The sequence below is a fragment of the Vigna unguiculata genome, chromosome 1, assembly GCF_037176805.1.
Source record: "Vigna unguiculata cultivar grain cowpea cultivar isolate G323 ecotype 2 chromosome 1, ASM3717680v1, whole genome shotgun sequence".
In the NCBI taxonomy this organism is placed as follows: domain Eukaryota; kingdom Viridiplantae; phylum Streptophyta; class Magnoliopsida; order Fabales; family Fabaceae; genus Vigna; species Vigna unguiculata.
In genome coordinates this window covers 35,887,298-35,902,451 of record NC_140792.1, presented here as the reverse complement: position 1 = coordinate 35,902,451, position 15,154 = coordinate 35,887,298, and the positions used below count along the sequence as shown (strand labels likewise).

At 41.4% G+C, this 15,154-nt stretch overlaps 1 protein-coding gene and 1 non-coding gene across 2 annotated transcripts; one reads left to right on the top strand and one right to left on the bottom strand.

Annotated features, from left to right (window-relative positions):
* The first annotated feature begins 6,425 nt into the window (after positions 1 to 6,425).
* Positions 6,426 to 12,116, top strand: LOC146888918 (uncharacterized). Its single transcript, XM_085666718.1, has 2 exons — positions 6,426 to 10,977; positions 11,485 to 12,116. Exons 1-2 carry the CDS (start codon positions 6,426 to 6,428, stop codon positions 12,114 to 12,116), a joined length of 5,184 nt encoding a protein of 1,727 aa, XP_085522844.1.
* LOC114172016 (small nucleolar RNA R71) lies at positions 7,028 to 7,136 on the bottom strand. Its single transcript, XR_003601793.1, has one exon. It is a non-coding gene; the product is annotated as a small nucleolar RNA R71 (small nucleolar RNA).
* Positions 12,117 to 15,154: the final 3,038 nt, after the last annotated feature.

Genomic DNA, 15,154 nt, shown 5'->3' with positions numbered 1-15,154 from the left:
CCTTTGCGGTTTTTCACGTTTTTGGCTCATTTTTACCGTTTTTATGCATATTTGACAGCACCCATTGAGGGTTTTACGTTTGGAATTCGTTTTCTTGGTTGGGCAGTTCGGTTTGTGGATTTTATTGACTTGGAACAATACCCATTCATGGGGTTTTCGCATTTATATATGATAACACTGTTTTGCATTCCATTTAAGCTTTGAAATCTCAATTTTTGCTCTTAAATTGCGTTTTCAGATTTGAAGGGTTCTTGGTTCTTGGTTCTGATTTTTGTGATTTCAGTTTTGAAGTGTTTAATTACTCATTTCCATGTCTAGCTAAATTCGTGTATTGACTCCTTGATGAAAAATGCAATGAAGCTTTGAGGTTGTGCTTGTTTTGTGAAATCTGCCATGTTTTTGTTCTGAATTCGTGGAATGCATGTGGTGAATCTGTCAATGCTTAATTTACAGAGTAATTGCATGTGTTTTGTTTAAGATACGTTCATGCTTAATGTATGTAGCTTGGCTGTCACGAATTTAAGGATGTGTGCATTGCTTAATTGCATAATGAAGCTAGATTGTAATTTTCGCTTAGTGAATTATTATCTAGTGGATTGAGACAAGGCAGGGTTGGTGTTAATTTGGTGGCCTATGATAAGTGAAATTGCGTTTGAATTAGGGATGTCAATACGGTTTTAGTCACTGTAGCATTTAAATTAATCTATTGATTAGCATTCTGAATCTGTCTGCCAACCCCCCTCCCCCCTGTGTTTTATTGTTGTGTTCATCTGGAAAATTGTCTTTGAATGAAAATATTGGTCGTTGGGAGACGACTTGGTTCACTTTCATGTACTGCATTTAATATGTTTTAATTTGGTGGGGTACGGCCTCTATCAAATTTGGCGCCGTTGCCGGGGACCAATCGTTTCGTTCAAAGTAAAATTTTCAGTGTGTTTGTGTTCTGTGTTTTGGTGTGTGTGTGTGTAGTTCAAGTGTGGTTGAGTTGGTATATGTTCATTGTGATGTTAATGTTGTGTTAAGTTCAGTGTCTGTTTCCATTCCTGTGTGTTTCTGTTTAGTGTAGTGAATAGTGTCGCGGCGCGCATGAATAGTGTCATTTGTAGTAGTGAATAGTGTTTGAATAGTGTCCGAATCTGGCATTTAACTTCTGGATTTTTGTTTTGGTAGCTACGGAGCTTGTTTTAACTTGAAATTTTTTTTCCCCACTTCTAAGACGTTGAACTTGATAGGAAAAATAGCTAGAGCAATTTGTATGGTCTGAGTTAAGAGATTCAAAAAAATTTTGAACTGATTTTAAGTGAAACTTCAAAGGACCATAACTTTTGCTCTGGTTATCAGGTTTTTATCTTCTCCCACGCGCATGAACTAACCCCTAAACGGAATCTCTGCCGGCACACTTTAGAGCAAACCACAGCCATTGACGGCCAAAAAAAGGGCCTGGAAAATCAAATTGCCGCTTGCGAAGCCGCCGTCCCGAACCAGATCGCCGCCGTCGCGAGCCACGTACGCGAACACAACCAGATCGGTGTTGCGAGCCACCTCCGCTGCGACGAAACCAGAGCCAGCAGATGTCTCGCGAAACCAGGCTGCCACGACGAACCACCGCACGTTGACGAAGCCACGCGTTGCAGAACTACTGCGAATCAGATCGACGACGAGGGCACTTTCTGACGCGAAATCCCCATCACTGCGGCGCCGGCCACCACGCAGCCACCTGCGACGAAAAAAGCTGCCTGGAGAAGACGCGAAACCAGACGCGAACACACCTACATTGCGAGAATCCTCCACCTCCGTTCCAAACAGAACCGTAGGCCACCGTGACAGAAATCGATGTCGATTGCGCCAATGCGACACCCACCACGGTACCTGCAAAAGACCAGACCAGACAGACCCCCGCGAAGCAACTGATGAGTCATTATTTTCTTCTATTCCACTAGCCTTTGTGCACCCATTAGACAGTTGATTAGTGCTTAATTGTTCATCATTAGAGTGTTTTTCATCTGTTGGGCTTTATTGGGCCACTGTTCCGAATTTGGACTAATTTCACATTATTTGGCCTAATTTTTGTTTTTAATTATTTTTAGGTATTTGGGTGAAGCAATTTTGGAGCTTGGACATTAATATTTAGTTGAAGAAACTTTCCACATCATTGCCACATCATTTCCATGTCATTTCCACGTCAGCAAAGTCAATGGGTCAACATTTGAGGCCCATAGTGGCATTTTTGTAATTCTGCGGCTTATAATGGCAGTTTTGTAATTCTGAGTGGCATGGGTGATATGACCACGAATTAGGTCTGCATGAGAAGAAGGCAGCCGCTCATTCATCTTCAACCTCTCTTCAAAACCTCCATTTTCGTTCTCCAAGCTTCCATGGACGTCCTCTTGCGGTTTTTCACGTTTTTGGCTCATTTTTACCGTTTTTATGCATATTTGACAGCACCCATTGAGGGTTTTACGTTTGGAATTCATTTTCTTGGTTGGGCAGTTCGGTTTGTGGATTTTATTGACTTGGAACAATACCCATTCATGGGGTTTTCGCATTTATATATGATAACACTGTTTTGCATTCCATTTAAGCTTTGAAATCTCAATTTTTGCTCTGAAATTGCGTTTTCAAATTTGAAGGGTTCTTGGTTCTTGGTTCTGATTTTTGTGATTTCAGTTTTGAAGTGTTTAATTACTCATTTCCATGTCTAGCTAAATTCGTGTATTGACTCCTTGATGAAAAATGCAATGAAGCTTTGAGGTTGTGCTTGTTTTGTGAAATCTGCCATGTTTTTGTTCTGAATTCGTGGAATCCATGTGGTGAATCTGTCAATGCTTAATTTACAGAGTAATTGCATGTGTTTTGTTTAAGATACGTTCATGCTTAATGTATGTAGCTTGGCTGTCACGAATTTAAGGATGTGTGCATTGCTTAATTGCATAATGAAGCTAGATTGTAATTTTCGCTTAGTGAATTATTATCTAGTGGATTGAGACAAGGCAGGGTTGGTGTTAATTTGGTGGCCTATGATAAGTGAAATTGCGTTTGAATCAGGGATGTCAATACGGTTTTAGTCACTGTAGCATTTAAATTAATCTATTGATTAGCATTCTGAATCTGTCTGCCAACCCCCCTCCCCCCTGTGTTTTATTGTTGTGTTCATCTGGAAAATTGGCTTTGAATGAAAATATTGGTCGTTGGGAGACGACTTGGTTCACTTTCATGTACTGCATTTAATATGTTTTAATTTTGTGGGGTACGGCCTCTATCAAATTTGGCGCCGTTGCCGGGGACCAATCGTTTCATTCAAAGTAAAATTTTCAGTGTGTTTGTGTTCTGTGTTTTGGTGTGTGTGTAGTTCAAGTGTGGTTGAGTTGGTATATGTTCATTGTGATGTTAATGTTGTGTTAAGTTCAGTGTCTGTTTCCATTCCTATGTGTTTCTGTTTAGTGTAGTGAATAGTGTCGCGGCGCGCATGAATAATGTCATTTGTAGTAGTGAATAGTGTTTGAATAGTGTCCGAATCTGGCATTTAACTTCTGGATTTTTGTTTTGGTTGCTACGGAGCTTGTTTTAACTTGAAATTTTTTTTCCCCACTTCTAAGACGTTGAACTTGATAGGAAAAATAGCTAGAGCAATTTGTATGGTCTGAGTTAAGAGATTCAAAAAAATTTTGAACTGATTTTAAGTGAAACTTCAAAGGACCATAACTTTTGCTCTGGTTATCAGGTTTTTATCTTCTCCCACGCGCATGAACTAACCCCTAAACGGAATCTCTGCCGGCACACTTTAGAGCAAACCACAGCCATTGACGGCCAAAAAAAGGGCCTGGAAAATCAAATTGCCGCTTGCGAAGCCGCCGTCCCGAACCAGATCGCCGCCGTCGCGAGCCACGTACGCGAACACAACCAGATCGGTGTTGCGAGCCACCTCCACTGCGACGAAACCAGAGCCAGCAGATGTCTCGCGAAACCAGGCTGCCACGACGAACCACCGCACGTTGACGAAGCCACGCGTTGCAGAACTACTGCGAATCAGATCGACGACGAGGGCACTTTCTGACGCGAAATCCCCATCACTACGGCGCCGGCCACCACGCAGCCACCTGCGACGAAAAAAGCTGCCTGGAGAAGACGCGAAACCAGACGCGAACACACCTACATTGCGAGAATCCTCCACCTCCGTTCCAAACAGAACCGTAGGCCACCGTGACAGAAATCGATGTCGATTGCGCCAATGCGACACCCACCACGGTACCTGCAAAAGACCAGACCAGACAGACCCCCGCGGAGCAACTGATGAGTCATTATTTTCTTCTATTCCACTAGCCTTTGTGCACCCATTAGACAGTTGATTAGTGCTTAATTGTTCATCATTAGAGTGTTTTTCATCTGTTGGGCTTTATTGGGCCACTGTTCCGAATTTGGACTAATTTCACATTATTTGGCCTAATTTTTGTTTTTAATTATTTTTAGGTATTTGGGTGAAGCAATTTTGGAGCTTGGACATTAATATTTAGTTGAAGAAACTTTCCACATCATTGCCACATCATTTCCATGTCATTTCCACGTCAGCAAAGTCAATGGGTCAACATTTGAGGCCCATAGTGGCATTTTTGTAATTCTGCGGCTTATAATGGCAGTTTTGTAATTCTGAGTGGCATGGGTGATATGACCACGAATTAGGTCTGCATGAGAAGAAGGCAGCCGCTCATTCATCTTCAACCTCTCTTCAAAACCTCCATTTTCGTTCTCCAAGCTTCCATGGACGTCCCCCTTGCGGTTTTTCACGTTTTTGGCTCATTTTTATGCATATTTGACAGCACCCATTGAGGGTTTTACGTTTGGAATTCGTTTTCTTGGTTGGGCAGTTCGGTTTGTGGATTTTATTGACTTGGAACAATACCCATTCATGGGGTTTTCGCATTTATATATGATAACACTGTTTTGCATTCCATTTAAGCTTTGAAATCTCAATTTTTGCTCTTAAATTGCGTTTTCAGATTTGAAGGGTTCTTGGTTCTTGGTTCTGATTTTTGTGATTTCAGTTTTGAAGTGTTTAATTACTCATTTCCATGTGTAGCTAAATTCGTGTATTGACTCCTTGATGAAAAATGCAATGAAGCTTTGAGGTTGTGCTTGTTTTGTGAAATCTGCCATGTTTTTGTTCTGAATTCGTGGAATGCATGTGGTGAATCTGTCAATGCTTAATTTACAGAGTAATTGCATGTGTTTTGTTTAAGATACGTTCATGCTTAATGTATGTAGCTTGGCTGTCACGAATTTAAGGATGTGTGCATTGCTTAATTGCATAATGAAGCTAGATTGTAATTTTCGCTTAGTGAATTATTATCTAGTGGATTGAGACAAGGCAGGGTTGGTGTTAATTTGGTGGCCTATGATAAGTGAAATTGCGTTTGAATCAGGGATGTCAATACGGTTTTATTCACTGTAGCATTTAAATTAATCTATTGATTAGCATTCTGAATCTGTCTGCCAACCCCCCTCCCCCTTGTGTTTTATTGTTGTGTTCATCTGGAAAATTGGCTTTGAATGAAAATATTGGTCGTTGGGAGACGACTTGGTTCACTTTCATGTAATGCATTTAATATGTTTTAATTTGGTGGGGTACGGCCTCTATCAAATTTGGCGCCGTTGCCGGGGACCAATTGTTTCGTTCAAAGTAAAATTTTCAGTGTGTTTGTGTTCTGTGTTTTGGTGTGTGTGTAGTTCAAGTGTGGTTGAGTTGGTATATATTCATTGTGATGTTAATGTTGTGTTAAGTTCAGTGGTTGTTTCCATTCCAGTGTGTTTCTGTTTAGTGTAGTGAATAGTGTCGCAGCGCGCATGAATAGTGTCATTTGTAGTAGTGAATAGTGTTTGAATAGTGTCCGAATCTGGCATTTAACTTCTGGATTTTTGTTTTGGTAGCTACGGAGCTTGTTTTAACTTGAAATTTTTTTTCCCCACTTCTAAGACGTTGAACTTGATAGGAAAAATAGCTAGAGCAATTGGTATGGTCTGAGTTAAGAGATTCAAAAAAATTTTGGACTGATTTTAAGTGAAACTTCAAAGGACCATAACTTTTGCTCTGGTTATCAGAATCACTATTATTTTATATGGATTTGGGGTAGAATTTGATTTCCTACCTTGTCGTAACCGGCTTTGCCGGTTTGCAAAATCAGATTCTCCAGAAAATGCCATTTTCTACATTTCAGCAATGTTTTTTGTGATTTTTCTTCATTTTTCTTACTTTTGAAAAATTGTTAAAAATACTTGTGCTTTGAGTTTTGATCTGATTTTTTTTTGTGCTTCTGTTTGACCACTCAAAGGAATATCCTACCAATTTTCAAGTCATTTGAAGGTCGTTTGAGTATACTTGTAGTTATACCCTTTGTTATGCCAATATCACTACAATTAGTGCTTTTTAGTGCATGACTAGGGGAAACCCAAGTGAATTACAACCATTTGACCCTGAAATTGATAGGACATTCCACAGAGGAAGTAGGCATCTTAGGAATCCATCTTTGCATGCTGAATATTCAGTGACTTTTCCTGATTCTTCTGATTCTCATCACATTCCTGACACTCCTCATTCCTTGCATTCTGAGCATACTGTTTATTCTGAGCATTTTCATACTGATAACATGGCTCAACCTCCTCCACCTCCTCCACATCATGAGAGAACCATGAGTGAGCTCACTGCACCAGAGTTCACTTATGATAGTTTATGCATACAATACCCTGAGGAGGAGGTTCCATATGTGCTGAAAACTGGTTTAATACACTTGTTGCCAAAGTTTCATGGTCTTGCAGGTGAGGACCCGTGCAAACACTTGAAGCAGTTTCATGTCGTCTGTTCCACCATGAAGCCTGCAGATGTACAAGAGGACCATGTATACTTGAATGCTTTCCCTCATTCTTTGGAGGGTAATGCGAAAGACTGGCTGTACTACCTAGCACCCAGGTCCATCACAAGCTGGGATGACCTTAAGAGATTGTTCCTTGCCAAGTTCTTTCCTGCTTCAAGGACAACAGCCATACGGAAGGAGATTTCTGGCATCAAGCAGCAATCTGGGGAGACCCTTTATGAGTACTGGGAGAGGTTCAAGAATCTCTGTTCAAGCTGTCCACACCATCAGATTTCTGAACATCTCCTTCTGCAGTATTTTTATGAAGGCTTGCACCACATGGATCGAAATATGATTGATGCCGCAAGTGGTGGTGCCCTTGGTAACATAACCCCAGCTGCAGCCAGGCAACTGATAGAAAACATGGCTTCAAATTCTCAACAATTTGGCACAAGGAGTGATGCCATAGTTGTTAGAGGTGTACATGATGTAGGGGCAGCCGAGTACACAAAGAAGTTGGAAAGTAAGATTGATGCTCTTACCTCACTTGTCAATCAACTTGCTTCCAATCAGAGAGCTCCAGCTGCAAGAGTTTGTGGCCTTTGTACATCTGTTGATCACTTTACAGACTCTTGCCCAGCGTTGCAACAACAGGCTGTTGCTGCTGCTTCTTCTTCTACACCAGTGGATACGCCTCAGGCCTATGCAGCAAATATTTTCAACAATAGGCCCCAACATCAACAACAGAACCATGATTTGTCAACAAACAGATATAATCCAGGATGGAGGAATCACCCTAATTTGAGATGGGGAAACCAGGGTAACCAGCAGCCTCAACAATTTCAAAATGTGCAACCTCCTCCACAACAAAGAGTTGCACCTGCACCACAAGCTGCTCCTGTTCCACCTCTACCCACACCAGCTCCTGCTATAGCACCTGCACCTTCTTCTTCTACTTCATTGGAGGAGTTAGTCAGGATGGTGACCCTTCAAAATATGCAATTTCAGCAGGAGACTAGGGCCTCAATCCAGAGTTTGACAAATCAAATGGGGCAGATGGCCACTCAGCTAAACCAGGCACAGGCTCAGAATTCTGACAAGCTTCCATCACAGACGGTGGAAAATCCGAGGAATGTGAGTGCCATTACATTAACATCTGGGAAGAACATTGAAGTTCCCACTCCTGAGCCTACACCTCCAAAGGAAGCCGACCCTGCCAAACTTCAGAGAAAGCGTGATGCTCATGCAGCTGGTCCTTCCACATTTGGTGCGACTTCTACACCTTCCACCTCTACTTCTGCACCTTCCATACCTCTTCCTTTCCCTCCAAGAGCCATTCCAAGCAAAAAGATGGAAGAGGTTGACAGGGAGATCTTGGAAACTTTTAGGACGGTGGAGGTGAACATACCTCTGTTGGATGCCATAAAACAAATTCCCAGATATGCAAAGTTCTTGAAGGAGCTATGCATGCACAAAAGGAGGCTAAAAGGAAACGAAAAGATCAGCATGGGCAGAAACGTGTCAGCATTGATAGGTAAATCTGTTCCTCAGATTCCTGAGAAGTGCAAGGACCCAGGTACATTTTGTGTACCTTGCATCATAGGTAACAATAAATTTGAAAATGCAATGCTTGATCTTGGTGCTTCAATAAATGTAATGCCTCTATCTATTTTTAAATCTCTTTCACTTGGACCCCTGCAACCTACGGGTGTGGTGATTCAGTTGGCAAATATAAGTGTTGCCCACCCCGCAGGTTTGGTTGATGATGTTTTGGTTCGTGTTGGTGAATTGATTTTCCCTGCTGATTTTTACATTCTTGATATGGAAGAGGGATTTTCACATGGTTCTGCACCCATCATTTTAGGCAGACCATTTTTGAAAACTGCACGAACCAAAATTGATGTCCATGCAGGTACTTTGTCCATGGAGTTTGATGATATTGTTGTGCGATTCAACATTCTGGATGCCATGAAACATCCTTCTGAGGATCATTCTGTTTTTCACGTGGATATTATTGATGATGTTGTTGATGGATTGATCTCTGATTTCCACTCTTTGCATGCATTTAAACATTCATTTGTGTCTGAGTTGTCTGAATTTGCATGCATTGATGATTTTGATTCTGATTCTAATTCTGATTCTAATGATGCTGAATATGATGTGGATAATGTTGAATCTACTGAGTTTCACTCTCTGGATGTTGTACCTATTGACTTTGATGTTATACAATCAGGTTGCACTAACCATGTTGCAGGAAGTACATACGCATCTGATTGTTATGCTCAGGTACAGGTTGTGGAACCCATTTCTCCCTCCCCTCTGGTTCCTGATATTCAGCCAGCATCCAGTACTCCAGAGTTGAAACCACTGCCAGACAACCTCAAGTATGTCTACTTAGAGGAGGAGGACAAACTACCTGTCATCATTTCCACCTCCCTCACTGCTGAACAAGAGCAGAGGTTGTTGCAAGTTCTTAAGAAGCATAAGAAGGCAATTGGATGGACATTGGCTGACATCCTTGGTATTAGCCCATCAACATGCATGCACAGGATATTGTTGGAAGATGGAGCAAAGCCAGTGAGACAGCCACAGAGGCGACTCAACCCTGTCATCTCGGATGTTGTAAAGAAGGAGGTGACCAAGCTTCTACAAGCTGGGATCATCTACCCCATTTTTGACAGTCAGTGGGTTAGCCCCATCCATGTTGTTCCAAAGAAGACTGGCCTCACTGTAGTCAAGAACGAAAAAGAGGAGCTAATTCCAACAAGAGTGCAAAACAGTTGGAGGGTTTGCATTGACTACAGAAGGCTAAATCAAGAAACCAGAAAAGACCACTTCCCCCTGCCTTTTATTGATCAGATGCTTGAGCGCTTGGCAGGTAAGTCCCATTATTGCTTTCTTGATGGGTTTTCTGGTTATTTTCAAATTTGCATTGCACCTGAGGACCCTGAAAAAACCACATTCACCTGCCCCTTTGGCACTTTTGCCTATAGGAGGATGCCGTTTGGCCTATGCAATGCCCCTGGCACATTCCAGCGGTGCATGCTTAGCATTTTTAGTGATTTTCTTGAAAAATGCATAGAGGTGTTTATGGACGACTTTACTGTATATGGGTCCTCATTTGATGCATGTTTGGATAGTTTGGATAGAGTTTTAAACAGGTGCATCCAATCTAACCTTGTTCTCAATTTTGAGAAATGTCATTTCATGGTAGAACAAGGCATAGTATTGGGGCACATAATTTCAAAAAAGGGCATTGAAGTTGACCCTGCCAAGATCTCAATTATTTCACAATTGCCTTACCCCTCTTCTGTGCGAGAGGTTCGTTCTTTTCTTGGCCATGCAGGGTTTTACAGGCGCTTCATTCAAGACTTCAGTAAGAAGGCCCTCCCACTGTCTAACCTACTGCAAAAAGATGTTGACTTCATCTTTGATGAAGGATGCAAAGAGGCTTTTGATTGCCTCAAGAAGGCCTTGACCACAACTCCAATCATTCAGGCGCCCGACTGGACAGCCCCATTTGAGCTTATGTGTGATGCATCCAACTATGCATTAGGGGCTGTTCTAGCTCAAAGGATTGATAAGCAGCCGAGGGTAATCTACTACGCCTCCAGGACATTAGATGCTGCCCAAGCAAACTATACCACAACAGAAAAAGAGCTCCTTGCGGTAGTTTTTGCACTTGAAAAGTTTCGATCTTATCTGCTTGGTTCTCCTATTGTTGTGTTTACTGACCATGCAGCTCTTAAGTACCTGTTGAAGAAGGCAGAATCAAAACCTCGGCTGATAAGATGGATGCTCTGGCTCCAAGAATTTGATTTGGAGATCCGTGATAGGAGCGGAGCACAAAACCTGGTTGCAGACCACCTAAGCAGGATTGAGAGGTCTACTGATGATGCTGCTACACCGATCCGGGATGACTTTCCCGATGAAAGTTTGTTGACACTCTCTACTTCTTCCTCACCTTGGTTTGCTAACATTGTTAATTATCTTGCTGCTTCTGTTTTTCCTCCCCTAGCATCCAGAGCTCAATGTGATAAACTCAAGAGCGATGCTAGGTATTACATTTGGTATGACCCCTATCTGTGGAAAATGTGCAGTGATCAGGTTACCAGGAGATGCATTCCGGACCATGAGATTGACTCGGTCCTCAAATTTTGTCATTCATCTGCACCTGGTGGTCACCTTGGCACACAAAGGACAGCTCGCAAGGTGCTAGATTGTGGATTTTATTGGCCCACCATCTTCAAGGATGCGTGGAGGATATGTAGCACGTGTGAGGAATGCCAACGAGCAGGAGGAGCCATTTCCTGGAGACAACAGATGCCTCAACAACCCATGCTATTTTGTGAGGTGTTTGACGTCTGGGGTATAGATTTCATGGGCCCTTTCCCTGTCTCTTTTGGTTTCACTTACATCTTGCTTGCTGTTGATTATGTTTCAAAATGGGTGGAAGCCAAACCCACTAGAACTAATGATGCTCGAGTTGTTGTGGACTTTGTTAGGTCTCACATATTTTGCAGGTTTGGAATTCCTCGAGCTATTGTTAGTGACCAAGGCACCCATTTTTGCAACAGATCCTTGGGGGTTTTGCTTCAAAAGTACGGGGTTGTGCAAAAACTTTCTACACCATATCACCCCCAAAATAATGGGCAAGCCGAGATCTCAAATAGAGAAATCAAGAGGATCTTGGAGAAGATTGTGCAGCCCAACAGGAAGGATTGGAGCAATAGACTTGAGGATGCTCTATGGGCTCACAGGACTGCTTACAAGGCACCTATAGGGATGTCTCCTTATCGGGTTGTCTTTGGTAAGCCATGCCACCTTCCAGTGGAGATAGAGCATCGAGCCTACTGGGCTGTCAAGTCATGCAACTTCTCTCTTGATCAAGTTGGGGAGGAAAGGAAGCTGCAGTTGAACGAGTTGGATGAGATCCGTTTGGAGGCATATCAGAACTCTATGTTCTACAAGGAGAAGACCAAGAGATTCCATGATAGCTCCATTGCTAGAAAGGAGTTTGTTGTTGGTCAGCAAGTTTTACTGTATAACTCCAGACTTGGACTCATGGGGGGTAAGTTGAGATCAAAGTGGATTGGTCCTTTTGTTGTCACTAATGTTTATCCTTATGGTGCAGTTGAAATCAAAAGCCAGTCCACAGATAAGAGCATCAAAGTGAATGGGCATCGTCTTAAGCCATTACTCAGCAATCCTGCCTTGGTGGATACTGTTGTGGAGGAAACTTCCCTGCTTGACCCCACTGCTATTTCACCATGATTCAGGGAGTTTTCTTTCCCTTTCTTTCTCCTTCTTCTTTACTTTTATTGCACTTGTCCAGGTCTGTCCGTCTGTTGTTGTTTCCGTTTGTTTGTTTCATTTTTGTTAATTAGTGTTAGTTAGTGTGTTATGTTTTTGCTTTCTGTTTGGAACACTCATTTCACTCTTGGAGGATGAGTTGTTGGTTATTCTGTGAACTGTTATCCTTGCTTTGTCTTTGCATGTCAACTTGCTTTTGGAATTAGTTTACCCTGTGTAAGAATTTAAGCCACTCTCTGTTCTTTGATTGTGTGATATATGCCTCTTGAATGCTTGCACAGTGGCCTTGGCTTGACTCTTTCTGAATGCCTTTCTGATTCACATGCATGTTGGGATATGATTTAGGCAATTTTGTTCTGTGAGCCTACAACCAGATGAGCCTACCTTGAACTGTTTCCGTTGATACCCCTTTTTGAGCCTGCATACCCTTTCATTGTTTTACAGCTCATTACAAGCCCTTAGCCTGAAAAACCATGATTATTCCTACCTTAGGAAATTTTGGAGCTTTGGAATTGTTTTGGGAATGGGTGCTCAATTAAGTGTGGTCGCGCACAACAAGTGTGGTTGTGCGCGCACTTGTTGTTGGTTCTTGGAATTGCTCATTTGTACACCAAAGTGGGATTTCAAAATTGTTGTTTCTCTGCATGTTCTCTGTATAGAAAAAAAAAGAAAGAAAAAGAAAAAAAAAGAAAAGAAAAGAGAATAAAGAAAAGAAATAAAAAGGAGTTTGGATTTGAGCATTGTGTGAGAACCGAAGTTGGAAGTGTTGGTGTTTGGGATTACTTTCATGATTGATTGAGACTTATTACCCACTGCTCCTCTATTTCCTTGGTTGCTTAGCTACTTATCCATATGTTCCACACCTTGTCCTCAGCCCCATTACAACCTTGAAAAGTCCTTCTGATCTTGACCTGCATGTGTTTCTGGTTTGGTTGTTCGTTCTAGAGGCTTGCCAAGTCTGTTTGATGTTTGTTTTTCAAGGGTGCTTTGAGAGTAAACAGTAGCATAGAGATTTGAGTGATACAGTGCATATTTCGTGAGGTTATGTTGCTTTCAATTCTCTCCTTAAGCTGAACTGAGTACTTGACATGTTTTGAACTGCTTGGATGATGTTCACGGATACCTTGCAGCTTTGAATCCTTCTGTGTAAGATGTGTTTCCATTTGTCTGTGTCGAGTCCGTTTGTCATGTGTCTGTTTGTCTTGTGTCTTTTTGTCTCTCTTGTTATGTTTGTGATGTCCTTGCTTTGCTTTACTCTTTAATTTTGCCCAGGAGTGCAAAAGGGTAAGTATGGTCGATTTTGATAAGTCATTATTTTCTTCTATTCCACTAGCCTTTGTGCACCCATTAGACAGTTGATTAGTGCTTAATTGTTCATCATTAGAGTGTTTTTCATCTGTTGGGCTTTATTGGGCCATTGTTCCGAATTTGGACTAATTTCACATTATTTGGCCTAATTTTTGTTTTTAATTATTTTTAGGTATTTGGGTGAAGCAATTTTGGAGCTTGGACATTAATATTTAGTTGAAGAAACTTTCCACATCATTGCCACATCATTTCCATGTCATTTCCACGTCAGCAAAGTCAATGGGTCAACATTTGAGGCCCATAGTGGCATTTTTGTAATTCTGCGGCTTATAATGGCAGTTTTGTAATTCTGAGTGGCATGGGTGATATGACCACGAATTAGGTCTGCATGAGAAGAAGGCAGTCGCTCATTCATCTTCAACCTCTCTTCAAAACCTCCATTTTCGTTCTCCAAGCTTCCATGGACGTCCCCATTGCGGTTTTTCACGTTTTTGGCTCATTTTTACCATTTTTATGCATATTTGACAGCACCCATTGAGGGTTTTACGTTTGGAATTCGTTTTCTTGGTTGGGCAGTTCGGTTTGTGGATTTTATTGACTTGGAACAATACCCATTCATGGGGTTTTTCGCATTTATATATGATAACACTGTTTTGCATTCCATTTAAGCTTTGAAATCTCAATTTTTGCTCTTAAATTGCGTTTTCAAATTTGAAGGGTTCTTGGTTCTTGGTTCTTGGTTCTGATTTTTGTGATTTCAGTTTTGAAGTGTTTAATTACTCATTTCCATGTCTAGCTAAATTCGTGTATTGACTCCTTGATGAAAAATGCAATGAAGCTTTGAGGTTGTGCTTGTTTTGTGAAATCTGCCATGTTTTTGTTCTGAATTCGTGGAATGCATGTGGTGAATCTGTCAATGCTTAATTTACAGAGTAATTGCATGTGTTTTGTTTAAGATACGTTCATGCTTAATGTATGTAGCTTGGCTGTCACGAATTTAAGGATGTGTGCATTGCTTAATTGCATCATGAAGCTAGATTGTAATTTTCGCTTAGTGAATTATTATCTAGTGGATTGAGATAAGGCAGGGTTGGTGTTAATTTGGTGGCCTATGATAAGTGAAATTGCGTTTGAATCAGGGATGTCAATACGGTTTTAGTCACTGTAGCATTTAAATTAATCTATTGATTAGCATTCTGAATCTGTCTGCCAACCCCCCTCCCCCCTGTGTTTTATTGTTGTGTTCATCTGGAAAATTGGCTTTGAATGAAAATATTGGTCGTTGGGAGACGACTTGGTTCACTTTCATGTACTGCATTTAATATGTTTTAATTTGGTGGGGTACGGCCTCTATCAGTAACCCACCATCGACGAGAACGCAACTTCAAGAAAGGGTTCAGTCTTCTTCATCGTGATTTGGCCGTGCTCAATGAAGAAGAAGGGTTTGAAATCCAAGCGAGAGACGAAAGGTTAAAGAAATTGGGGATTTAGGGTTCTTCGAAACCCTTGAGAATCAGATTTGGGGATTATCTTGATTAGGGCTGCCAACGTTTGGTGACTTCAAATTCGAAATAGACAACCTAAAAAATACGTTGTTTTTTGGTTGATTCTAAACAAAGCATTCATTCATCTACGATCACAGAACTAATGCAGTCTCTCGAGTCACATCATGCTGTTTCATCTTCTCTTTT